The following is a 26596-nucleotide window of genomic DNA, read 5'->3' as shown; positions in this document are numbered from 1 at the left end:
GATTCACCAGAGACAGAATGAAGAGAAGAACAGGCTGAGGGGAGCAGCGGCTGGGTCAGGAAGGTGCCATGTGGGTCACCTTCCTGGCCCGCAATTGATGTCGTGCTGTAGTGGCAGCCACAGCTTCATTGTCCTGCGTTCTAACCCGTTGCGCCACCAGGGAGGGCCCTGGAAATATTTTTTTAATCACTAATCTAAAAAAAAAAAAGCCTCTTGTGTTACAAGTGGAAAGTGAAAAAATAAATAGAAGTTTCAATCAATTAATTAATGAAACAAGCAAACAAAGGTACTCACTGGTGAATACCAGTTGTCCCTGAGAATTAATAGCCAACCTCCTGGTATTTTATTATGTTCTCATATGCTTTTGGCATAATCAACAAATTGGTTGGCTTCTCCTCAGGGAGAGTCTCAAAATGTGAAAAAATCTATAAATTGTTCTCAATATGCCATGCTCAGAAACACACGTGGGAATCAAGACAGACACTGCTTTACAGGTAAAAACATATTCACAAGCTATGCGTGTCGCCAATGTCCACAGCGAGACAGTGACACTTGCCGAGTTCTGCTTTAATCTCATGGCAAAGTCCTAGCAAAAAGTTCTTTGTTTCCCTCTCCTTTCTAGCCTGAGCAGAATTTGGATTTCTGCCCTTGTCTCCTCGTACTATTATTAACATTTTCACATGGATTCAGGTACTGGATGATCAGAAGCGCTTTGAGACTTTGTCAAAACACAGCATCTTCATTTTATATGTTTTATCTATAATAGAAAAATGCCAAAACTTAGAGCCAGTGCAGCACCAGACATGATATTTTTAAGTGACACAATTAAGCAAATGCAGTTAGTCCCTAATATTGTTCTTTTAAATAGTTGTTTAGGTATTTTTAGTTTTTTGTGACCCCCTCCAAACTAAGTTAACAATTCCTGATAACTTGGATATTGAATTTTTTTCTCATCATGTTTTAATGAGGAAAAAGGTTCTGATATCTCACAACTCACACCATTTGGATAACTGGGAGACTTTGGGTGTCAAGTTTTGTGGCAGTGGTAAAGTTTCCAGCATCCTTCTCATTTTAATATCTGACAAAAATGGGTATAATTACATAATGGGTACAACTTTTAAAAATTGAAATTGAGTTTTCAGCAATGATATTAAACTATGAAAAAGCAATGATTTTTTTTTTAAAGATTTATTTATTTATGCATACAGAACTGGGGTACAGGCCAGAGATGTGGAGGGTGAGAGGCTTCACCAGAGACAGAGTGGGGAGCAGAACAGGCAGATGGACAAAGTACACTGCTGAGGGGAGCAGCGGGCAGGTCAGGAGAGGTCTGCCAAGCCATGTGGTCACCTCCGGGGCAGGCGGGAGTCGAACTCATGTGGAAGCCGTCTTAGATTCTCAGTGCTGTGCTTTAACCCGCTGCGCCACCAGGGAGGGCCAGCAATGATTTTAATTAAAAAAAGATTTGTTTATTTAAGCATACAAGAACTGGGGTGTAAACCAGAGGCATGCAGGGATGAGAGGATTCACCAGAGACAGAGTAGGGAGCAGAACAAGCTGATGGACTGAAATACACTGCTGAGCAGCAAAGGAAAGAGAAAAAGTCTACTGCACCATGGGGGTCATTTCTCTGGCTGGGATCAAACTCAGACCTCAGTGGCTGGTGACTGCTTCATGTGATGAGATTTAACCCCTTGTGCCACGAGGGAGATCCTGAAAGAGCAATTTTTTTCTAGAACTCTACCGCTGATGAGAGGAAATGCTTTCATCTTTCTGTACCTATTGAAAACCTGGTGCTAAGAATGTGCAGTTTGTTTATTCATTTTCCCAGGATTGCAAAGGCTAAGAAAAGACAAAGAAGTAGCAATAAGCAAACCCATTCAATTAAAATGTTTAAGTTGACTTACTATTTCTCCAGTATTATTTGTTTCTCTTCTAACACATATTTCTAACATGAAAAAGGACTGTGCTTCAGGCAGCGTAGAATTCAGAGGTTTGAATTCAGAGGTTTACAAATTTATGAACAAGATTTTAAACGAGTAACGAGCAAATAATACATAATTATGTTTACATTTTAAGTGGTGCAATGTATTTTTGCTTATCACTCACTCATAGACTCCTGATGTGCAAGTTTTTTTTATAAACAGTGTAATTTCTATTCCTTTTTTACTAACAGCAGCACTAATGCCCATAATTATTAAAGTCAAAACCAGAAGCATTAATGCCCACAATTACTAAAGTCAACTTGTTATCCATCTACCTCTTACTTCAGTATTTTAATCTGAGGACTTTTGGGGATATTTTCTGTGACCGTTCCATCAAATACTATGTCATTGTTTAAAAAGTTCCAGTCACATCTTGGAAACCATGAAAATTGTATCCTTAGGGTATTTCCTTATGTCTCTATGTTGCCATCTATCAGTGATTCTCTCTTTAAAGAGAATCTTTATGAATTTCATTATATAAACCAATTTTGGTGACCGTTCTTCTCCCAATTCCACCAAATGCCTTCATATTTGCATAGTTTGTTGCAAAATAAAATGCATCTAATTTGTTACGTATGATTTACTATAGCTCGATTTAATGACAATATCCCAAGGGGACTAGTAATATTTTAAGCAAATTTATATAACAATAACATTAAAATGTTATCAAAATAGAAAAAAAATAAGATAGCAATCGAATTTGTTGAAATTTAGTTATGGAGAGGGGGAAGTTGAGAACTGGGATAAATAAAGAATATTCTGGTTAACATGTTCCTTACCATCAGTATAACCTTGCTGACTCATTTCTTACAGAGGCTGTAAATTGACATAAGCAAAGAAAAGTTTTCAGATAAATTATCATTATGTTATTAAATTGCAAATCTATGATGGACTTGGCATTTGATGACTTCTTCCAGAAAAATATACACATTGAATCACTGAATCCTCCTTCATTTTTCCTAACAACCTTGAGATAAACTGTTAATTTTATGTTTGAGAATGAAGTCTTAGATAACTTCTTATTGTGCCCAAACTATTCTTTTAAGTTAGGAATGATAAAAATCTATACATTTATTTATATATATATATATATGTATGTATGTATGTATATCCATCATATACATATATATGGGAATATATATAAATGATGGATATATATAAACAATGGATATATATATATATATATATCATGTGTATGTGATAGAAGATATAAATATATATCTATCATTTATATATCTATATCTATCATTTATATATATATATATGGGAACTTGTGGCTTGAAGAATTTATTTTATCATGGCATATATTGTATCATATTATACATTTATTTTATAAGTGCCATTATGTGATCATTAGATATATGATAAAAAGAACAGTACAATAAACACCCAGATATACAATACATGAAATTTTAACTATTTTTGGTTTTTATGCCAATATTTATATAACTGTATACCTGTCTACCTACCCATCTCTACAGGAAAAGGGTTTTTCAGCCATGCACTGTTGTTATTATTTATTGAATTTTGTTGTGAGCTGGATATTGGAACTACTATGCTACTTAGTAACTTAACTGAATTCTAAATGAAAAATCACAAACATCCCAACTCTCTGCTGTGAAAAACAGAACATCTCTAGATAGCAGAAATATTTGTTGGAGTAGAAGGGCATCCCAACTGAGCTGAATCAACATCTCTACATTCATGCACATGCTAATGTGTAGGACTGATTTCCAAATACCTTAAGTAGGACTGATTTCCAAATACAGCGTCTATACTGCTTCAGATAATAATTTTTCTCTAAGAAAGGACACAGTGACTGTGTTAATATCTCTTTCCAGAATATCTGTCCCGACTAACGTAGATGGACAAACAGAATCTGACAGTGCTGACTGAGTTCATTCTCATGGGAATCACCGACCGCCCTGAGCTCCAGGCGCCGTTATTTGGGCTCTTCCTCACCATCTACATGCTCTCACTGCTGGGCAACTTGGGCATGATCATCCTCACCACGATGGACGCCAAACTACAAACACCCATGTACTTTTTTCTCAAGCACCTGGCTTTTACTGATCTCGGTTATTCAACAACCGTGGGACCGAAAATGCTCGTAAATTTTGTTGCAGAACAAAATACAATCTCCTATTGTCTTTGTGCCACACAGTTGGCTTTTTTCCTTGTGTTCATCATTAGCGAACTCTTTATTCTGTCGGCCATGTCCTACGACCGCTACGTGGCCATCTGTAACCCCCTGCTCTACACAGTGGTCATGTCACAAAGGGTTTGCCTGGGGCTGGTGGCTGTGCCTTATCTCTATAGCACATTTGTTTCTCTTCTAGTCACCATAAAGATTTTTAAACTATCCTTTTGCAGCTACAATGTTATCAGCCATTTCTACTGTGATAGTCTCCCCTTGTTATCTTTGCTCTGTTCAAATACCAATGAAATTGAATGGATCATTCTCATCTTAGCAGGCTTTAATTTGATTTTCTCTCTTCTGATCGTTCTCGTGTCTTACCTGCTCATCCTTATAGCCATTCTCAGGATGAACTCAGCTGAGGGGAGGCACAAAGCTTTTTCCACCTGTGGGTCCCACCTGACAGTGGCCACTGTGTTCTACGGGACCCTAATATTTATGTATGTGCAGCCCAAATCCAGCCATTCCTTTGACACTGATAAAGTGGCTTCTATATTTTATACCCTTGTTATCCCCATGTTGAATCCCTTAATCTATAGCTTGAGGAACAAAGATGTAAAATATGCACTACAAAGGGTGTGGAAAAAAATTTACAATTATTTTTCTTAAGGTGTATATACAACATGATTATAAATTATTATGCTAATTCATAATCCTTATGAATTTGATGATAAACTTCAAACTCTGTTTCTTATGTCTCTAGAAGCAAGAATAAGTACACATATTTTCAACTTCTATTTGAAGGTTGCCTTCTGAGAAAGTGTCCATCTCACTGCTGTGCGCTGCAAATAGTGAACAAGACAGGAAAAATCTTGGCCTGATTATTGGCTGAACTAAGGTGGAGAGATGAATTACAAAGAATTATCAAAGAATGGGGCAGGGAACTATTAGCCCTAAGAGCAAGTAAAGAGTGTAGTTATGACCGGGGGAGAAAGGAAACAGTGCGTACAAAAGAGTGTTACCATGCTCTACACTATTCCATCTGTTAAAGAAGCTCACTGTCAGCCCTCCCAGGAGGTGCAACGGGTTAAAGCACAGCACTAAGAAGCTAAAGCCACTTCCGCATGAGTTCGATCCCCGCCTGCCCCGGAGGTGACCACATGGCGCGGCAGACCTCTCCTGACACACCCGCTGCTCCCCTCAGCAGTGTACTTTGTCAATCAGCCTGCCCTGCTCCCCACTCTGTCTCTGAGGAAGCCTCTCACTACCCCTGCACCTCTCACCTGTACCCCAGTTCTGTATGAGTAAGTAAACAATTCTTAAAAAGAAAAAAGAAAAAAAGCTCATCGTCTTCGTGTGCTTGTGCATGTGTGCGAGTAAGCACACGCTTTTAGCCTTCAGTGTCTTCTATGGCAGGTGTGAAAAATCTAACTTGATAATTGTGGTGTCCAGGTGGTTCAGTGTACTAGATTGATGTGAAGTTGGCAGCCATCTGAATTTGCGCAAATATTCCATTTCACTTGGAGGTGTTAGGGTCCTCTCTTTTCTCTAGTGCTATTATGCTTCTGTATGAGTGCTAGAGAGTCTAATAACTCAATATACTTAGCAACTCAGCAGCTCACATGATCAGCATGTCTTTTTTTCCCTTTCAATTTCTCTACACCAGTAGTTTGTGATTAAATAATTTTTCCTTCATTATAGTTAACAAAATGTATTGTGTACATGAAAGTTACTAAGAAAGTAAATCTTAAGTGTTTGCACTACCAAAAAAAAGCAACTTCATGATGTGCTGGAGATTTAATACAGTTGTACTTATATTGCAATTCATATTTATATAAAATCAACATACTGTACAACTACATTTAATATAATGTTGATAAAGCTGGAGAAAATATATATTTCTTGAAGACTCCGTGGCAGTTTCCATTTTTTAAAGTTTGTTTTTACCAGGTTATCCTTGATTGCTGGCTGCTTATTTTAGCCTCATGGCTTGTCACTGTTCCTTACCTCTCTGAAAAATAAGAGTATTTCTTTCATACGAGATATGATGTAATTGCTTTTGTAAGAAGTATACTCTATGGCAATTAAATTTGTTGATTCTCTTTCACGCGGCTGTATTTCTTATTGCGGTAACTCACATTGGCATTCAAAAAATATCACTTTCAGATGTTGCCACACAACACACCATCAAGGCACACATGGTCCATTGGGCCTCCTCCTTTTTGCCCATCCTGCCTCTCAGATTTCCAAGGTTTTCACTTAGCAGACAGCAGACCTAGAAGCTCACTAGCTCTGCACATCTGGGCCAAATGGAGACTTTCTGCTTTTTCTGAGATCGAAATAATTTTAGAAATTCAAACAAAAGCACTAATTCAGAAAATGTGTGTAGAGCTGTTGGGGAGGAGAGGGGAAACCACCAAATGACCTGTGATAGTTCTTCAGAATATTCATCTTCAATACATAGTTTAAACAATTTAAGCCTCTGTAAAAACACTAATTTCACAGGATGTCTGGATATCCGCGGTAGCTCCAGGTGGCTTCATAATGCTCTGATTTAACCCCTTGCACCACCAGGAAGCCCAGACCAGATTATATTATTTTTATTGACAAACATTGACATAAAACACTATATATATATATATGTATGTATATGTATATGTATATGTATGTATGTATATGTGTATATATACACATATATAGATAGATATATATATAGCGCCCCATGGTGGTGCAATGGATTAAAGCACAGCACTGCAGGCGAGCCGCAGCCCGAATTCCTGTAATTTAAACACTGATGACACTAAAGGAAAAACAACAAAATTGTACTTCGGATTATGTTCTGTTTTCTTAAGGGATTTAGTCAAGGTATCTCAGTGGAAGTAATTTTCTGTAAGACATATAATGTGAAAACTGTTACCAAAAAGCGGACGGAAACATGGAGCCCGTTGAGAAATGTTGACTGCAGATGATTTTCAGAAATTGGATGGCATTTTATGAAGACAATGGATAGAGTTAAACCCTTGGATGGAAAAAGTATACACGAGAAATCCAGCTTGCATATGACAGTTATTTGTGAAAGAAAAAAAAAACCACAAAAGAAACTGCTTAGGAAGCAACATCCTATTTTTGAAAATAACAAAATTCACAAATTTAGAGTTCTAACAGTCAGCATTCTATTTAGACATGGCAAGGGTTTACACAAAAGGAAAGGCATTCATATACTGAAAAAGAGGAGGGTACGTTTATTAATGAAGGGAAAGATTCTTTGGGGTTAAACTTCCCTGACCAATGTCCTGACTAAAATTTCATTGGAAACGAGTGTGTAATACTTAAGGTACAATTAACTGTAACTGCAGTGTTGACAACCACCCTTACTTCAGTACAATAATACATTGGGCCTGGCTTCTTAAAAAAATAAATGTTTGTAGCTCCGTCCTCCAGCTATAAAATTACACATGGTTTAAAAATTCTTAAGTCACTATGCAATTAAACTGAATTAAAGAATTAAGTAAATGGATAATAACATCATCAGTGATAGTTGTTCACTATTGAGTTAGGAGATTACAGAAAAAAACACAAAGACCCAATGATTTATGTGATAATGGATTAGTGCTAGTTACACAAGAGTAAACTCACGTTCCACTTAGTGAAAAAAGCCAGAAAGAAAAAGAAAAGTACCGGATGGTTTCACTCATAGCAGGAGAGTAAGGGATCAAGCAAAACAAAAGTCATTGTAATAAAGTAAAAATGAAAATCAGTGAACAACTATAAAGCAGAAACATTCTACAGGGGAGGCGAGAGGAACAGGATCAAAACATATGGAAAACATATGGGATTATGGTGATGGCACATGGGTGCATTGGTGATGGTAAATCCATGGGGATTACAACTGAGATGGAAAAAATTTACAAAATGAAGAATGGTATAAAATAATATATATATATATAATTTAAAAAAGAATAAACTCATGTTCAACGTACTATACAATCTGAGGGCTATATGCATAAATAATTATAGCTATGTATAAACACATGATCAGACAAAAAAAATCTACATTTTATTGGACATGTTGGAAAACATTTACCTCTGCCCTACCTTCTGCTCAAGAGATTGAAGTTAGAAGATCAATGACTTCTGTTTGCCATGGAGAACCCTCTGGCAAAACAAACAAACAAAAATTCCAAACATCCACAATGAACCCCCTGCATGTTTGTAAACTGCAGGAGCAGGACCATGAGCTTACAGCCTGGCTCAGCCTGGCTCAGCCTGGCTCACTCATTGAGGAGCCTGGGATAGCATGTGAGCATCTCACCAGCAAGAAACACAACCAGTAACCAGATACTAGTTTCTAATAACATTTTTCATCTGAAACTCCTTTGATATTTGACAATCTGATTTGAGAACAGGGTGGGAAATTTATATGATGAGCCCAAAGTCACCACACCTAGGTTTTTCATGTGACTTGTTTGCTAATGTTCTTGTAAAACATCCATTACAATCCCATGTTCATGCATTCATACTTTTTCAAATGTCCTTGCAGGTGCAAATTTAAACCCAATAGAGAAAAATCTTGTGACAAAAGTGTTGCTATAAAGAGAATGTTACCACAGAGAAGAGAATTATAGCAGAAGCAATTCTTTCTAGAGTTGGATGAGTCTGGTGCTTACTTCAGAAGCACAAGATTTACTAAAACTGGAATACTACTTAGCTTTATTAGTCACTACATGCATAAAAGTACATATTTAAAATAGCCAGTGGTTAAAATATATTTGTGTAATAGAAAAGTTCAAAAATAATACGAAAACTTCATTTTTAAATATGCTATTTGACTCCAACTTACTTCCTGCCTCTTCTCACCAGAAGTAAAATCATAAAAAATAAAAGTAATATAATAATCTGTTGGAAGTTTTTTTGTTTGTTTGTTTGTTTTTTGGAAGACAATCCTCCCTTGAAAGTTTACTTCATTCCTTAAATAAAAACTAAGCTAATCGTATCCAATGTAGCAAATGCAGGGAAGATAATGGCATAATAAAATTATCATTTATAGGTAGAGTTTAGTCTAGATTCATTGCTAGGTCTTCGATATTCCATTTTCTGCAATTATGAATCTTTGAATGAAGATGAGTGGCTTTGATAACGTAGCTTTTGTCACTGTCTTTGAGTTGCCATGGAGTTGAACTCATTCCTATAATACAGGCTCAGATTGATGCCAAGAAGTCAGGAGAGGGGTCCTAATAAAGCCTCTGGATGGAGATTTTTTTTTTTTTAAAGATTTATTTATTTGTGCATACAGAACTGGGGTACAGGCCAGAGGCTCAAGGGCGGTGAGGGGCTTCACCAGAGACAGAGTGGGGAGCAGAACAGGCAGATCGACGAAGTACACTGCTGAGGGGCGCAGCGGGCGGATCAGGAGAGGTCTGCCACGCCATGTGGTCACCTCCGGGGCAGGCGGGAATCGAACTCATGCGGAAGTGGCTTTAACTTAGTGCTGTGCTTTAACCCGCTGCGCCATCAGGGAGGGCCCAATGGAGATATTTTTAAGGAACCAATACAGAGTGACATCTTCTCTGGGGATGCAATTAGCAGTCCCTAGTGTCACCTGTGCTCCAGAGTTAGGGCGTCAAAGGCTTATAAAGCCCCATCCATTTTCATTGCCACAGCCATTTAGAGATTCTCTCTAAGAACCTGAACAATTTCTCCACTAGAGGTGAGTAGAAAATATTTGTCTTGTTTTTCTATAATTTTTTAAAACTCCAAAATTATGACTTAAAGAAAGTGAAATCACCTTTCTGTTGTGTTGGATGGCACTATGCATTGTGTGCCTCATCCAATAATCCAAGTGTTTCAGGTTTGTTTCCAGTTTCATTGCTTTGGGGGCAGGAGACACAGAGCAGCAAATGTGTTTCCTGCTGTTGTCTTGCATGTTCCCTGAGCGGAATGGCAAAAGGGTTAACTGTGCACTGAGAACGCTTGAGTAAGGATGGAAAGCCATCAGTTGCAGGCTGAAGGTCTTGCAGCTGCTCTCCTTGGAGGTCTCTTTGACCCAGTCCCTTATCTGTAGAGCATAGAACATTCCTACTCCCTCATGAGAAACAGGCACACAGGCTTATTCTAATAAAAAAAAAATTCTAATGTATTGAAGGACACTTTGTGTGAGAACAGATTCGCCTTCTGTTCTGGAAGCATATATAAGTAGAATGTGTTCAATAAAGTTCTGCTGCACGCTCTTTCTTGCAGTTCCCTGTCTAGTTTGTCCTGTGCAGCTTCGCTGCAGGTCTCTGGATTCCTAGAGAATCACACATCCTAGAACAGACATTGTTATGTCTCATTACTTTCATAAATTACATCACTGTGGAAATAATGGATAGTTGTTCCCTATGATCACTTAAGTCATAATATTTTCTGCAATTTTAATTAAAAGGAAAGCAGCAGGTATCATAGAAGAATCTGTGAGAGAAAAATAAATTCCTTAGAAAATTGTCCATTAAAACAGTACATATACACAGAAGTATTTAGAGAAGTGTAAGGTAATCAATGCAATAATGGAGATCCAATTTGTAAGCATTCCTTTGGGTTGAGAGTAGAAGTTTTCCAGAGGAGATTGAAAGCTGCAGGTAAAATATTAAAACTGGTAAACAGAGAAGTCAAATAACAAAAATGCAGGAGTGAACACAGAAGCAATATCCTATCCTACAGTGTTTGGGGATAAAAGGAAAGCTGGAATCTCAAAACAGGCTTGTGAGAAGGGATGTAGATTAATTTAGAAATATATTAAGATTTGTTTATTAGATATTTTTTGAGAAATATTGAACATGATAAGCACATGCTATCATCTAAATTATTTTGTTATCTGTAAGTGTAAGCACATCATTGTTTAATAGATTTAAATATTAGCTGTCTAAATGATTGTTTTGTACACATGCAAAGCTTAATAATATCCTCTACTATTGAAATATCATGCCCAATGACCTCATTGCAAAAAATCATGAAAATCTTGATCTATTCCTCCCATCTCTCATCACTCATCTCTCCCTCAGATATGTCCAAATATGAATTCTGATGAAGATGTTATCTGGTTTTGGCTTCCACCAACTGGTAGACTTATCTACTTATCTCTGATTTTTCCTGTTGGTCCATATCAACATTAGTTTTGACCAAAAAAAAAATCTCAAACAATTTTTCATTTTTTAAAAATTTCAACCCATAATTTCTAATTATTTTAATTCACCAACTCATCATCTTCATAATTACAAGAACAAATTTTTATTTAAAAAATGGGTAGGGGCTAAAACTGTATTCTGAACAGAATGAGAATGCACACACAAAAATATCAGAGAGACGTAAGATGGGACTTAGAATTTCTCACATTCAGTCAAAAACATAAGCTATCCATGTGTTTTCTATTGTCTGCGCATTGCAATAGTCAATGACAGCATTAAGAAAAACTTGACCAAGGAAATAGAACAAGAAGATGTGAGGGCAGGAAAATGTTATGAAAATAGCCAAAATACCACACAAAGCTTGGAAAGAGAAAATTAAAAAATGGAAAGGATGTTTTTCCTTAAATTAGTTGCTTTTCAGATAGTGAAAAGACTGAAATCTTACTAACGGTATTGTCTTGATATCTAACAGAAAGTTCCACCCACCGCTCCCTCCCTCCCTTGTTTCCTCCCTTTCTTGAAGATTGCTAACCACTTCTTTTGGGCCCCAAACAGATGAACTTCCAGATTCTTAGATGGCCCCAGGGAATCTCACCAGAGTCACAGAGTTCATTCTCCTAGGCGTCTCAGATCGTCCAGACCTCCAGATCCCACTCTTTTTTGTCTTCCTGGTCATCTATGGGCTGACGGTGGCAGGAAATGCGGGCATCATCACCCTCACCAGTGTGGACTCTCGCCTTCAGACTCCCATGTACTTCTTCCTCCGCCATTTGGCCATTGTCAATCTTGGTAACTCGACTGTCATTGCCCCAAAAATGTTGACCAATTTTTTAGTAAAGAAGAAAACTCTTACTATGAATGTGCCACCCAACTGGGCGTGTTTGCGTTTTTCATCGTGTCTGAGGTTTTCCTGTTAGCTGTGATGGCCTATGACCGCTACGTGGCCATTTGTAATCCTCTGCTTTACATGGTGGTAATGTCTCAGCAGAAATGTACCCTGCTGGTATCCCTCACCTACCTCTGTGCAGCTTCCACGTCTGTTGTGGCAACATACAGTGTGTTCTCTGTGGCTTACTGCTCTTCCAATGTGATCAATCATTTTTTCTGTGATAGTGTCCCTCTGCTCGCATTGTCTTGCTCTGACACTTACCTCCCAGAAACTTTGATTTTTATATCGGCAAGTGCAAATAACATTTTTTCAATGACTATAGTTGTAGCTTCTTATTCCAACATTGCTTTGTCCATTCTCAGGATGCACTCAGCAGAAGGAAGAAAGAAAGCCTTTTCCACATGCGCTTCACACATCATGGCGGTCACGATTTTCTACGTGACAATATTATTCATGTACGCGCAGCCGCAAAGCAGCCATTCCCTCAATACTGACAAAATGGCTTCCGTGTTTTATTCACTGGTGATCCCCATGCTGAACCCCATGATCTACAGCCTGAGGAATAAGGATGTGAAGGATGCCTTAAAGCGGTGTCTGACAAATGCGTTTTGTGCTTCTAAATCAGTCTAATTTTACAACTCATAAGTAAATGAATTGGCCGTTAGAACTGCTGTAGGGTGTCAGAGAAAACAAAGGTTAGGGGACTGACTGACAGGTAACCTGAGAAATAAATGAAGCCAGGATTTGAGAAACAGTGAACGAAAAACTAAACTGAACTCTTGAAGCTATGGTATTAATACAGAAACAAAGCAACAAGTGTGATGCAGGTGCATAGATTGAAGGAAATAATTACAGAAGTCAGGAAATTGAGTACGTTTTTTTAAAGTGGTAAGTTAAAAGGTAGCAACTAAGTATGGATAAGAGTATTTAGTAAGTTTATTTTTCTTGTCTCTGGATTCACTTTTCACTTCGTGGGATTATTTCCACTTCAAGAATGGTAATTTCAGATGTCTAAAAACCTTTTTGATATAACTAAGCAAAATTAAACTGACAGGTTAATTTAAAATATATTTTTTAATGTTTAATGAGGAAAACATACTACTGGAAATTTATGTCCTGAATACTAACCAAAATATGACTGAAATTATATTTTATTCCAGTTGATGTCAAATAGTATTTTTATGATAAACAAAGCGTCACATCAGTGAATATGCATTTTAATCTGGGTACCATTTAATTGATAAACTTGAGTGTATTGAGTGTATTCTCTGTCTTCCTTTCTTTCCACTGTAGGCGTCTGTCTTTTTTAAGAGTTTGCATTAAATGGATTGCCTGTAACATTACTAGGTATTCAGTGGGGCATGTTTATCAAAGTTCCTTCTGTCATTAGAAGGAAAATTTCACTGTCATATAATTTTTTATTTGACAGGTTTTGATCAATGAATATATATTGCAAATTACTGTACAGTTGTGAATATATAAAGGTGACCAGATAATAGCTCAGATTTATGAAAACTCAGTTGTATTAACAAATATAATAATAAATTAATGGCTTACCACTGACATAGTAAACCATGTTGGGCATTTTCAATGAAAAAGATTAATACTCTTTCTTAGAAATTAATTGACTTAAACAAGTATACCTCTATGCTAACCATGTCAAGAATATCCCCCAAATACTACATTTCATATGGTTCACAAAAAACAAAATGTTGACACTCAGTGTTAAGAAAATATAACAAGCCTATGTTTTTTTAAAACGGTGCAATGAGAAGAACTTTGGAAGAAACATTGTGAAAATGTTTCTCAATCTTCAGAAATCTTTTCATAAAAGCATTCTCCAATAACTTAATTCCTCATCTTTCCAATGGATGTGGGTATTGGGTTTCATCAACTAGTTCTATGTTCACCTTTTTTAAAAAGTCACATGAGGAAACACAATGAGGATAGGAATTAGATGAGCATTGAATTTTTATATCTAAAAATGTATAGACACCATTATTACCATTGTAAATAGAATAGGGTAATCTTGTAAAAGTTGTTACTCATGAAAAAAAGAAAGCTCTTATATTGGCAATCAAAAGTGATTCTTTTTCATGCCAAACAATGTGATGTGAGAGGCAAAAGGGAATATCAAAGGTAAACAAGTTAAGTGTTTCCACATACAGCAGTGAGGGAAGAGAGACCAAAAGAGAATGACAGAAAGAATACGATTGGAATAAAGGAAGATAAGATGGCATAGTGTACCCTAGGCTGATGCAGCCACAGCTGCCACAGGATATTTGCCATATATTCAGAAGTTAACCGTGTCATAAAGAGCACATGTAGTTAGGAAAATTCAAAAGAAAACAATCATGGTACAGTGACTCGAGAAGCCTGTGTGGTATTTCTGAAATGTGAGCATATTAACCACAGTGAATCTGAAGAATCAGAAAGCAGCATCAGACTTAGGAAATTCCCCTAAAGCCTACTAGCTTCTGATGTTTAATAGGGACTCACCTTGTTTATTGTTATCAACTTATGATAATAGAGACCAATCACAAAGAGCTTGAGTATGCATTAACTATAAGATCCATGATAAAGTACAGTAAAAATAATTCCTAGACTAGAGTCAACTCACCTCAAAGTTCCTTAAAGAGGAATTACAGAAGAACGGCTGGGAATTAAAAAGCTTATATCCTCTATTATGACCAAAGATTTGAGACAAATGATCCACTTTGATTAGTTAATGACAATTAAACCAGTTCATTGTGATCTAATTAATTAAAAACTGGTTAATTAATTGTAATTAATTATATTAATCGGTATACATGAAGTGACTTAATTAAAATAAGTGGTTCAGATGAAACATCATTAGAAATGAACACATCTACTGCCCAGATATTAGTTTCAAGTATCATTCTTAGATAAAAGGAATCAGGCTCCTTTGACATTTGACTGATTCTAGAACTGAGGGATGATCCTAAGTATACCATAATGTCTGAAAATATGGAAGAAGTAGGAAAGAGAACTAACAACAACAAAAAATAAAACAGAAGCAGGAGAGGAAGGGAAAGGAGAGAAAGCATGAGAGGAAGAGGGGAAGAAAGGCAGACAGTGATGGATGTGAGGCAAATCTGACATCATAAGAGTAGACAAGACATATATATATATATGGCTCAGATAAAGATCAGGCATTATGTCAAATCTTCCAGTTATCGATCATTTGACTTTGGGCTAATTACATAGTTTATCTGAGCTTGGTATCATCAGAATATGGCAATTGTAAGAACTACCTGACATTATTAATGATACCTCTTTTTTTTTAACCAAGTGCCTAAAACATACTCTTTTAAAATAATAATTTAAAACCCTGATTCGTTTACAATTCTATCATTTCTTCTGGAACTGTGCCAGTGTGGCACAGCTGAAGCTCATGTCAGAGGATTTTACACTATTAATGATTCTGTGTGATGAAACCCTTTACATCACTTAGGTCTCTGTGAAAGTGACTGTTCTTTTCCTCTCTTGAATATTCCTTGCATTTTCTCACTGGGAAACACATAGGGTATCCTAAATAATTAGCACCCCAAGGCAAGTTTTAAATTCTCAGATGATTTGGTATAATCACCTGAGTGAATTACAAGGTACTTCCTTAGGGAGAATCACAAAGGGAGAGGAAAAGTATAAATTCACACTACCCAAAGAACTAGCAGGAATTAGGGAGAAGAAAGTTAATACCCTTTTAAAGGTAAGTGAGTAGGATATTTGATTTTGTTTATCAGCTGAGCCTTGGTAACTTCCTATGATTCCTGGCTTATGACCATGGAAACATTTACAGTCACTGAGAGCTGGTACTCCCTACCATTTTGTCCTTCATTAATTGAGTTCCTGGAATTGTGTGTGTTGTGTGTGTGTGTGTTTTTAAATTGTGAATTGGCTAGATGTTAAAGAGCCATATTTGTGAGAATTAGAGTGGCATTTGTATGTTGCAAGTGAAAGTGAAGGAAGAGATCATCAGTGATCTCACTTATTAGTATCTACTGTTTCAGTTTGCAAACAAAATACAGATGTCCATATTCCGGCATTGTTTTTTGCTGAAGTGTCAAGACAATATTCAATGATCATATGATCCTCACTCTCTAGAACTTAGCTTCAAATCTTCACGTGTTTCAGGTGCTTCTTGGCCAATAAAACTATAAAATGTGATTGGAAAGGGCTTTTAGTTTACATAAGAACAGGTGATATTCTTGAAATAATCATCTCTTGAAAAATATTCAGGTTCACTTATAATGGCATGTTGAATCTTCCGCAAACATATACAATGTAAATGTCAGAGAAGTTCTGAAAGTAAGGATGCTGTTTCTTATTATTCTTATTATGAAAAATTGTAAAAATGTGTTAAATTATTAAGTCAGCTAAAAATTAAGGCCATATTTTATATTTCATAAATTTAAGATAATGCTATGACATCATATAAATTTATATATATATTATATATACATGCACACACACACACACACATATATATGCAAAGCATAGGTGAAGTTGCATAAATGTGCGGGGCAAAAAGAGTTAAAAGAGAGAAGAGAAACTATGCAGTATTCAGGAAAGCCTAGTGTAATATAATATGAAAATTAATATTTTCCACAGATATTCTTTTTAAAAGCTGCAAAGAGACCACTAACCTAAAAAAAAAAAAAAGTCTGAATACATTTATCTGTATGCTTTATCTGAGTCAATAAAATGAAAAAAGAATAATCAATTAACAGATATGGACAGCTATCAAATGGATGTTTTAGAAAACAGAATAAAGAGAATAGGTCAAGAAGATATCTAAATCATTTATTCTTGGGAGAAAGTAAGAAATGTCAGCATAAAGAAATCTTTAAGAAGACAAAAGAAATTAAGTGTGGCTACCACTGCTTGCCAAGTAATGATCTATTTATCATTTAAGAAGAAACTAAGGAAGTAAATCCTTGACAAAACTATACATGATTCCAGGAAATCTGACCCAATGAATTGTTCTTGACTGGCCTAGATAGTGATGCTTTGAAGATTATAACCCCGTTTCTTTTGGTCTCCAAACAGATGAATCCCCAGTTTCTAACATGGCACCTGGAAATCTCACTCGGGTCACAGAGTTCATTCTCCTGGGCGTCTCAGATCGTCCAGACCTCCAGATCCCACTCTTTTTTGTCTTCCTGGTCATCTATGGGCTGACGGTGACAGGAAACATGGGCATCATCACCCTCACCAGTGTGGACTCTCGCCTTCAGACCCCCATGTACTTCTTCCTCCGCCATTTGGCTATCATCAATCTTGGCAACTCGACTGTCATTGCTCCTAAAATGTTGACCAATTTTTTAGTAAAAGAGAAATTCATTTCTTACTATGAATGTGCCACCCAACTGGGGGTGTTTTTGGTTTTCATTGTTTCTGAGGTTTGCCTGTTGGCTGTGATGGCCTATGACCGCTACGTGGCCATTTGCAATCCCCTGCTCTACACGGTGGTGGTGTCTCGGCGAATCTGCTTTCTGCTGGTGTCCCTCACCTACTTCTATGGGGTTTCCACGTCTATTGTGGCAACATACAGTGTGTTCTCTGTGGCTTATTGCTCTTCTAACGTGGTCAATCATTTTTTCTGTGATATTGCCCCTCTATTACCCTTGTCCTGCTCTGATACTTTCTTTCCAGAAACAGTGGTTTTTGTATCTGCAACTACAAATTTAGTTTTTTCCATGATAACAGTGGTATTATCTTATTCCAACATTGTTTTGTCGATCCTCAGGATGCGTTCAGCGGAAGGAAGAAAAAAAGCCTTTTCCACATGCGCTTCCCATATCATGGCGGTTATGGTTTTCTACGGGACACTATTATTCATGTATGTGCAGCCGCAAAGCAGCCATTCGCTAGATACTGACAAAATGGCTTCCGTGTTTTATACTTTGGTGATCCCCATGCTGAATCCCATGATCTACAGCCTGAGGAATAAGGATGTGAAGGATGCCTCAAAGAAGTTTCTGACAAATTCATTCAGTGCTGTTAAATCTATATAACTTTAGGAATCTACAGGTAATTGAAAAGATGGTCAGTAAAGGCTGTCATTGTGTCAAATAAAGTAAAGATTATTTGACTGTTTTAGAGACTAAAGTAATCATGAGAATTTTCAAGGAATAAGTAGAACAAAAGGTAAGCCAAAAGTCTTAGATTTTCGAGGGTAATATGGAATAAATCGTTATTCATTACCTTAGCCAAAGTATATGCAAATTGGTATGCTAACAGAAGTGTGCCTAGGAGTCAGGTCAGGTAAAAAAAATTAATTTAAAAGTATGCAATAATTTATGAACAAGCAATAAAATATGAATAAAAGAATAAAAAAGTAGTTATTTCTTCTTTTTTGCTTTCTCTTTTCCTCCTGGGTATGCTTGGGCATAGACCATCACTGTCTTTAAAAAAAATAAAACATAATTGCAGATGGCAAAAACCTGTTTCCTGCACTTTAACAAAATTACACAATATTTAAAATAAAACTCTTTAACTCTCACATCATTTGAATTAAATAAAATAATGACAAATTTATATTCTGAAGCCAACCAAAATATGATTGAAATTATTTGTATTCCAATCGACATATATATAATTTTTATGTAAATCAGAGACGATCATCATTGAATATGCTTTCACTTTGGACACTATTTCATTGACCATTTGATAGTAGATTTGGCAAAAGTTTTCCTTTCTCTTGGCTCTTTGCATCAGTCTTCAAAATACGTGTAGTGAACCTACTGTCCCATGACGTAGTTAGATATTCATTGTGGTTGTTTATGAAAATTCTTTACATTATTGTTTTCATAGGTATTTTCTGCGTTTTGATACTTGTATCACACTTTGAGACAAGATCCTCTGGGACAGAAACACTGATAAAAACATGAGTCAACTGCTTCCAGAGTCATTAAGAGAGATTGGAGTACCCTGTACCAATCACTTGAATTAAATTTTTTTTTTAATCTACCTGGGTAGGTTAAAATAGTATATTCAGGACTATGGGCTTTAACTCACTGATGTGTAATAGTGTGGCCTTAGTAGTTCAAGATAAGAGCTTTAAAAATTAGAGTATAATACAATGGAGTGAAACAATAAAAAAGGGAATATATTTTGTAAAATAAAATTTAAGTGTTTTTCTGATTTTATATCAGTTTTGTTAAAAGTATTAAATTTAGTTATATGTAAAAATAATAAATATATTCAAATAAATAAATAAAAATTATTTAAAGAAGTAAAAACAACTGAAGGACTGGAAAGAAGTGAAGGGAAATAAATTAACCACCTTTTTAAAAGTACACATGAATAAGTTGACTCAAAATGTTCAAGTGCTATCCCCAGGCTTATGTAGAAAAGTAGTTACAAAGTCAGGTCTAGAAGGTAAGGTTGAAGGATCATGGATTTCTATCCATAGCACTCAGCACCCATGTTTTCCGGGGGCGTGCTTGAAGGCTTTTGAGCCTTAAATCTTTCCTTCTTGGTTTTCATAATTCTGGGTAACCCTCCCATGACCTCCCACCCCTTCAGAGTCTTCTAGTAAGAAATCCTCCTGTCTAGCCTGAGCTTGAATGCATCAGATTATTTTTTTTTTTTAAGATTTATTTATTTGTGCATACAGAGCTGGGGTGCAGGCCAGAGGCTCAGGGGCGGCGAGAGGCTTCACCAGAGAAAGAGTGGGGAACAGAACAGGCAGATCTACAAAGTACACTGCTGAAGGGAGCAGCAGGCGGGTCAGGAGAGGTCTGCCACACCATGTGGTCACCTCCGGGGCAGGCGGGGATGGAACTCATGCAGAAGCGGCTTTAGATTCTCAGTGCTGTGCTTTAACCCGCTGCGCCACCAGGGAGGGCCCTGAATCAGATTATTTTAAATCACTACTGTGAATCTTCTGGATTGCTATCTTCTTGTTAGATTTTAAGTATCTTTTTTTTTCTCTTCTTTTTTAAATTGAGATAATATTGGATTACATCATTGCTAGTCTATTAGAAATACAGATCTTCCCCTTCCGGAGTTAAGAGCTAGACACCCTCAACCCACCACAGTGTTCCATTGTGCTCGCTCCCAGCCCTGTTCTCACAAAAAGAAGAGTAAAAAAGCAATATAGCATTCAAGGTTAATATTAAGAATCTCACACTATAATTTTAACTTTTTCCTAAAAATAATTTTTTTTCCTTTTCAATAATTATTAAAATCAATCAAAAGAGATAAATATAATTCAAACATCTGGTTCTTTACTGAAATGGAAGAAAAGTTACTGGACAGTTGTAAATTCACTTATTGAAAGAAAGAAATTTTTAGAAATAAAATACCCATTTAATTCTAAATTAAATTTAATTCTAAATTAAAATACCCATTTAATTCTAAATTTTTAGAAATAAAATACCCATTTAATTCTAAATTATAACATACTTTAAAATTATATGAGGGCTCATTCTCTTTGATCATATTAAATTTAGGTTTTTGAGATAAAATGTGCAAATTCATGGTGAGCAAAATATGGAAATAGTTTAACTTTCTAACAATAGAATACCTTGTATAGTCTATTGAAAATATAATGGTGACATCTGGAATCCTAGTCAGAAGCTCATAAATTTGATACCATCTAACAGATTCAGACCAACTGCTTGATATGGTACTGGATGTGTCCACTTCAATCTTCCCTTCCTCACCTCTGTAGCAGGTAATAATATGACCTTTACACAAAGGTTTAGTGAGATAAAATGAAGTCAATAAACACCTCATAGTACTTCCCATCCTTCTCCATTTTCAGCATTTGCATTATTAACATAACTATGAAGATTAATTTGTACACTATAGGGAGGGTTAAGAAATAAATTATTCAAATAAATTTAAAAATAGGAAGGTACTTTGTAACCAGAACTGGGACCATTTGGGGTTGTGTCTGCCTAGACCCAGGGACAGACCTATCAAAATAATGCAGATTTTTCTTTCCCTTTGTGCTATTATGGTTGATATTTTTTAATAAAAAAAAATAGCTTAAGCATCATCACTAATGAATTTATAGTTCTGAACAGCTTTGTTCACAGGACTTTTGAACAGAAATCAAGATTTTTTTTTAACAGAAATGTGGACTGTTCCAGAACTTTCATTTTTGTATATACAGTGGATTTGGAGGAAAACAACCAAGTCTTTCCTATAGATTGCTTTCTGCCTCCACTCCATTCACAGAATCTTCTGAAAATATATTTTAGTTGGTGATAGAAGAACAAAATTTTAAAACATCTTGTGGAACAATTGAATATACTCTTAGAAATTCATAGCTATATACATGCTGGTATTGATGTCTTTCAAGCTTTCTTGAATTTGTTTCAAATCTCTAAGGAAAATTCCATTTACTATAGTCAATACAGGTTACTTAGAAATAAAAATGCCAAATGGTGTGGTAACTTCCATTTAATGGTTTACAATTTTTGGTTATTGTTTTGATTCTACCAAATAAAATTCACTAAGATCTAATGCATACTGTGTCCTTGAAATAAAATCCTTAATAAACTCATAAAAGTAAAGAAAAAATATTTAATGTTTTGTTGAGTCATTTCCTCATGTATTAACATAATCCTTGCTGTTAGTTGGTTCAGCGTAGTATTCTGAAATTTCAAGTGATTGCTGCTTGCCTGTTAGGCAAATTGAATCCCAAAAGATTAACCATAATATAATTGCTCTTGCTTATGAGACATTATTAAACTGTTAGCTCAGAAACTGCATTAAATGATGTAATACAGGGAAAGTGTTTTAGAGGCAGCAACAAATAATACAAAACATGCCTTCTAGACTTAACTAATGTATTGTTGGCGATCACAGAGTTTATCTCACGATTTGTGGGATCATAAGTTTTGTTGTGGATTACTGAAAAGCAGCATACAGTGGAAAGAAATCAAGGTATCTGAGGTAACAAAAAAGAATCTGGGTAAGCACAAAATTTATTAAATTATCCTACTAGTACATTTGGAGCATTTACCAATAGCTGAGTTCTAATAGATTTTGGAGAAAAAATACTGGCGAACAAAGAACTAGCTCTGCTTACAAAGAATTTGAAATTTAGAGTAGCTTATAAATTCCAGGAAAAATGGATCAGGGATATATCATTTAAAAGGTAATAAAATACTTCTATAAGGATTTTCACCAGAGACTTGAAGGTTGAAAAAGAGAGATTGTCCAATTGGGGGAATGAAGACAAAGGAGGAGGAAGCTAGCTTAACCATGTAGGAAGTCAGTGATCACTTCAGAGAAATAAATTGTGGCTGGCGTGTGACGTGATGGGAAGAGTGTCACAAGAGGTGAGACTGGTTTCCAAATAAAGCTTATCAGTGGTTGAGTTAGCAGTGTTAGCAAGCTTGGGCTCTACCGTAAGGCCAGTAGGAAACACCCAGCTAAGATCAACGTATTAAAAAGTATATTTGAGGGCTCTCCCTGGTGGCGCAATGGTTTAAAGCACCACATTATGAAGCTCTCTGAAGCTACTGCAGTACGAGTTCAATCCCCAGCCAGGTTGCTGACCCACATGGCCCAGTAGACCTCTCTTGACCTGCTTGCTGCTCCCCTCAGCAGTGTATTTTGTCAGTCAACCTGTTCTGCTCCCCACTCTGTCTCTGGTGAATCCATTCACCCACCAAACCTCTGACCTGTACCCCAGTTCTGTAAGCATAAGTAAATATTTTTTAAAGTATATTTGAATCCCTACATACACAAGATGAGTGGGGAGACCAGCAATGTACCCAGAAGGAATAGTAAGAAAACATAAGATTATGATGGGTCAGAGCTGGTGCCAAACTTCTGCTTGGTTATCTCCAGTGGAAGCCATGTACTCAGAATATGAGCTCTGGAGGACTTTAAAATGTAAAAGACCTTTGAGTCAGTTCCATGGCCAGAAGCAGCCATTCAGCTGTGTCTTAACTTAATCTCTGGGGCTCAGATAATGCAGAGCTTCAAGCCCTTGTGATAAACACCTAAATGGATAAAATAATATAGAAGGCTTAGAAGCACACTGATTTTTTTAAGAAGTAAAATAACTAGTAATACCCAATAACTAGTTAGTAGTAGAAGTTAGAGGAATGCATGGACCATTTTCATAACAGGATAACTGTTTGGAAGCTAGCATCATTCATTCAGGAAACACGTGCTCCAAGCATTTGAGCTGGATAGTGTGGCATTTGAATTGCTCGTTCTCTTTCAAGCATTTAAATTTAGGCATCTTGAGAACATCTAATCTATTAGTGATATATCTATTCAAATAGTCAAAGAGTTCTCAGTGTTTACTTTCACTTTTAAAAGAGTCATGGGATAGATTTTTCCAATGACATAAATTTTTAAATAAAATGCCACCTTTATCTCTTTCTGCAAGGCTCCACAATTTCCTCTTTTGGGATTTTTAGAATATCACTTCATCCTGAAACCAGAACTAACATGAAGATTCACCTTTGAACACATTCAATGGAAGATTACAATGGGTCAGAACCAGCACCAAACTTCTGCTTTATTATTTTCAATGGAGACCAGTACACTCAGAATGTGTACTCTGGGGGATTTTAAAATGTAAAAGATCTGCAAGTCTGATTCATGGCCAAAAGCAATCATTCAGCAGTGTCTGAATTTATCCTCTTAGGACTCACAGATAATCCAGAGCTTCAAGCCCTTCTCTTTGGTGTATTCCTGATCATCTATTTATCTAGTGTCCTGGGTAATATTGGTTTGATTGTGTTAATTCATATCAGTCCTCAACTTCAAATACCCATGTATTTTTTTCTTGGTCATCTGGCTTTTGTTGATTTTTCTTTTACCTCATCTGTCACGCCAAACACTTTGGCAAATTTTCTGTGTGAGGTTAAAAGCATAGCGTTTCATGCCTGTGCTGTTCAGGTGTGCTGCTTCATTACTTTTGTCGTGTGTGAGATGTATCTGCTCTCAATCATGGCATACGATCGGTACATTGCCATCTGCAACCCTTTGCTCTATGTCATTCTCATGCCCAGGAAACTCTGTAACCAAATAATCGCCAGCACATACATCTATGGGTTGACTGTGGGGCTCGTCCAGACTGTGACCACATTCCAGTTGTCTTTTTGTGGTTCCAATGTCATCAACCACTTCTACTGTGATGAAGTTCCCTTGATTGGGCTGTCCTGTTCTGACACGCATGCCAAAGAGCTGATGCTGCTCATCATTGCTGGACTGAACATCCTTTGTTCTCTACTGATTGTGACAATTTCATATGTGTTCATCCTCTTTGCCATCCTGAAAATTCATTCCACTGAAGGAAGACGCAAAGCCTTTTCTACCTGTGCTTCCCACCTGACCTCCATCACAATATTTTATGGAACAATCATTTTTATGTATCTACTGCCCAAGTCTAGCCAATCTTTAACCAGAGATAAGTTTGCTTCAGTGTTTTATGTGATAGTGATTCCCATGTTAAACCCATTGATCTATAGCTTGAGGAATCAGGAGGTAAAAAATGCACTGAAAAAAATTATAGAAAAATTGGCCTTGGCTATTAAATAACTGAAAAATATTACACAAAGTGGTTGTTGAGCACTGTTTGTAGAGCAGTGTCTTAGCTAGAGTCTTGAAGTAGGTAAATGATAGAGTCAAACACTGTTTCATTCTCAGTGACTTCCATAGGAAAGGTAAAGTATACGTTTTCAGTTTCTGAGTTATTAAGAGACAATGAGAGAAAGAGCTTGATCCCATATGGGCATGAGATATTCATTAAAAAAAAAAATGGTGGGGTCCCCCCGGTGGTGCAGGGGATAAAACATGGCACTAAGAAGCTAAAGCCACTTCAGTGTGAGTTCGATCCCTGCCTGCCCCGGAGTTGACCCACACGGTGCAGCAGACCTCTCCTGACTGACCCGCTGATCCCCTCAGCAGTGTACTTGGTTGATCTACCTGTTCTGCTCCCCACTCTGTCACTGGTGAATCCTCTCACTGCCCCTGCACCTCTGGCCTGTACCCCAGTTCTGTATGTACAAACAAATAAATCTTTTTTTAAAAATAGCAAATGGCAACTTTATCTGAATTGTGTGTCCTGTTGAGAAATATGAGTCCTACTGAAATAAATCAGCACCTGCTATTTTGAATTTCAGGTTTGATGTACTGATAAACAGAAAAGTATATCCAAGTTGAATAGACAGTAGATAATTTCCCAAACACTGCGCTTTCTGCTTTCAGCTCAACAGCTGACACCAGCTGTTGGCACTGAACATCCAATGATGCCAGTGATATGTCAGCTTAGTTCACTGGAACCACATCTCAGCGCTAGAACTTCTGTCTGTTCCTACTAGGCGATTATTCCTCCCACACACAGTTTGCTCAGCAATTTTATCTTCTGCAAGTAATAGCTGTTGTCACTGTAAATTTATTTCCTGTTTTTGTATCTTGGTTTCTTCCATGGCAAACTGGCAGTAATAATAATAGCTCCCTTCTCTTGAACTGACTGTATAGATTAAATAAGATCATAAATATACAAGGCATTGCATAGCTCCTAGTACATAGCTAGCACTTAAAGATTATGACTATTAAACTTAATTATTAACATTGTTAATGCATCAGTGATTCTTTTATTTAGTTTCAAGTGATAAGGTAATAGCTTTTTTTAGAAATAACAACATAATAGGCTTCATTTGTAAATTAATAAAATGAAAATATAAATGATAAGGAGCTATTTTAATGTGATCCTTAAAGCAATTTAATCTTTTTTAATTTTCCTTGTGTGTTTATGAACATTTTTTTAAAGATTTTTTATTTATTTATGCATGCAGAACTGGGGTACAGGCCAGCGGTGCAGGGGTGGCGAGAGGCTTCACCAGAGACAGAGTGGGGAGCAGAACAGGCAGATCGAGGAAGTACACTGCTGAGGGGAGCAGCGGGCGTGTCAGGAGAGGTCTGCCACACCATGTGGTCTCCTCCAGGGCAGGCGGGAATCGAACTCATGTGGAAGTGGCTTTAGCTTCTCAGTGCTGTGCTTTAACCCGCTGCGCCACCAGGGAGGGCCCGTGTTTATGAACATTTTAAACTGAATGTTATTTAGGTTTCTCACTTTTGAATATTAAAATAATTCATTTTTCTTAAAAACAGAATTAAGCCACTTTGGTTACATTTGGGAAAGATTAGGTTAACAAACTGAATCTATTTAGTTCCAAAACTTTCAAAGTAAAAGTAGAATGTTTATTAAATGCTTTTCTCTGTGTCAGATGCTGGGTGAAATGACGAAGTAGATGGACTAAGTTAATTTTAGTAAAACCCTACTGGGAATTTTTAAAGAATGAAGAATTCAGAGCAGTTTTATAATTCTCTAACACTCACATAGCTAATATCCCAGACACAAGCAAGGTTTGAGTTCAACTGTACAACTAAATTTTTTTTTTAAGATTTATTTATTTGT

General features: G+C 36.6%; 3 protein-coding genes and 1 pseudogene across 3 annotated transcripts; all 4 read left to right on the top strand.

Moving 5' to 3' along the window:
• Positions 1-3849: 3849 nt before the first annotated feature.
• On the top strand, positions 3850-4791 carry LOC101634691 (olfactory receptor 8K3-like). Its single transcript, XM_004682780.1, has one exon. The coding sequence runs from the start codon at positions 3850-3852 to the stop codon at positions 4789-4791; it is 942 nt and encodes a 313-aa protein (XP_004682837.1).
• Positions 4792-11857: 7066 nt separating this feature from the next.
• On the top strand, positions 11858-12801 carry LOC101631743 (annotated as a pseudogene).
• Positions 12802-17261: 4460 nt separating this feature from the next.
• Positions 17262-18209, top strand: LOC101631503 (olfactory receptor 8J3-like). The gene has a single exon (XM_004683473.1). The coding sequence runs from the start codon at positions 17262-17264 to the stop codon at positions 18207-18209; it is 948 nt and encodes a 315-aa protein (XP_004683530.1).
• Positions 18210-23772: 5563 nt separating this feature from the next.
• On the top strand, positions 23773-24714 carry LOC101634469 (olfactory receptor 5AL1-like). The gene has a single exon (XM_004682779.1). It carries the CDS (start codon positions 23773-23775, stop codon positions 24712-24714), a length of 942 nt encoding a protein of 313 aa, XP_004682836.1.
• The last annotated feature ends 1882 nt before the right edge of the window (positions 24715-26596 follow it).

This window comes from Condylura cristata, unplaced genomic scaffold (genome assembly GCF_000260355.1).
Source record: "Condylura cristata isolate star-nosed mole 26May11 unplaced genomic scaffold, ConCri1.0 scaffold00015, whole genome shotgun sequence".
NCBI classification, from domain to species: domain Eukaryota; kingdom Metazoa; phylum Chordata; class Mammalia; order Eulipotyphla; family Talpidae; genus Condylura; species Condylura cristata.
The sequence above is the reverse complement of the archived record's forward strand: the minus strand, read 5'-3'. Positions and strand labels throughout refer to the sequence as shown.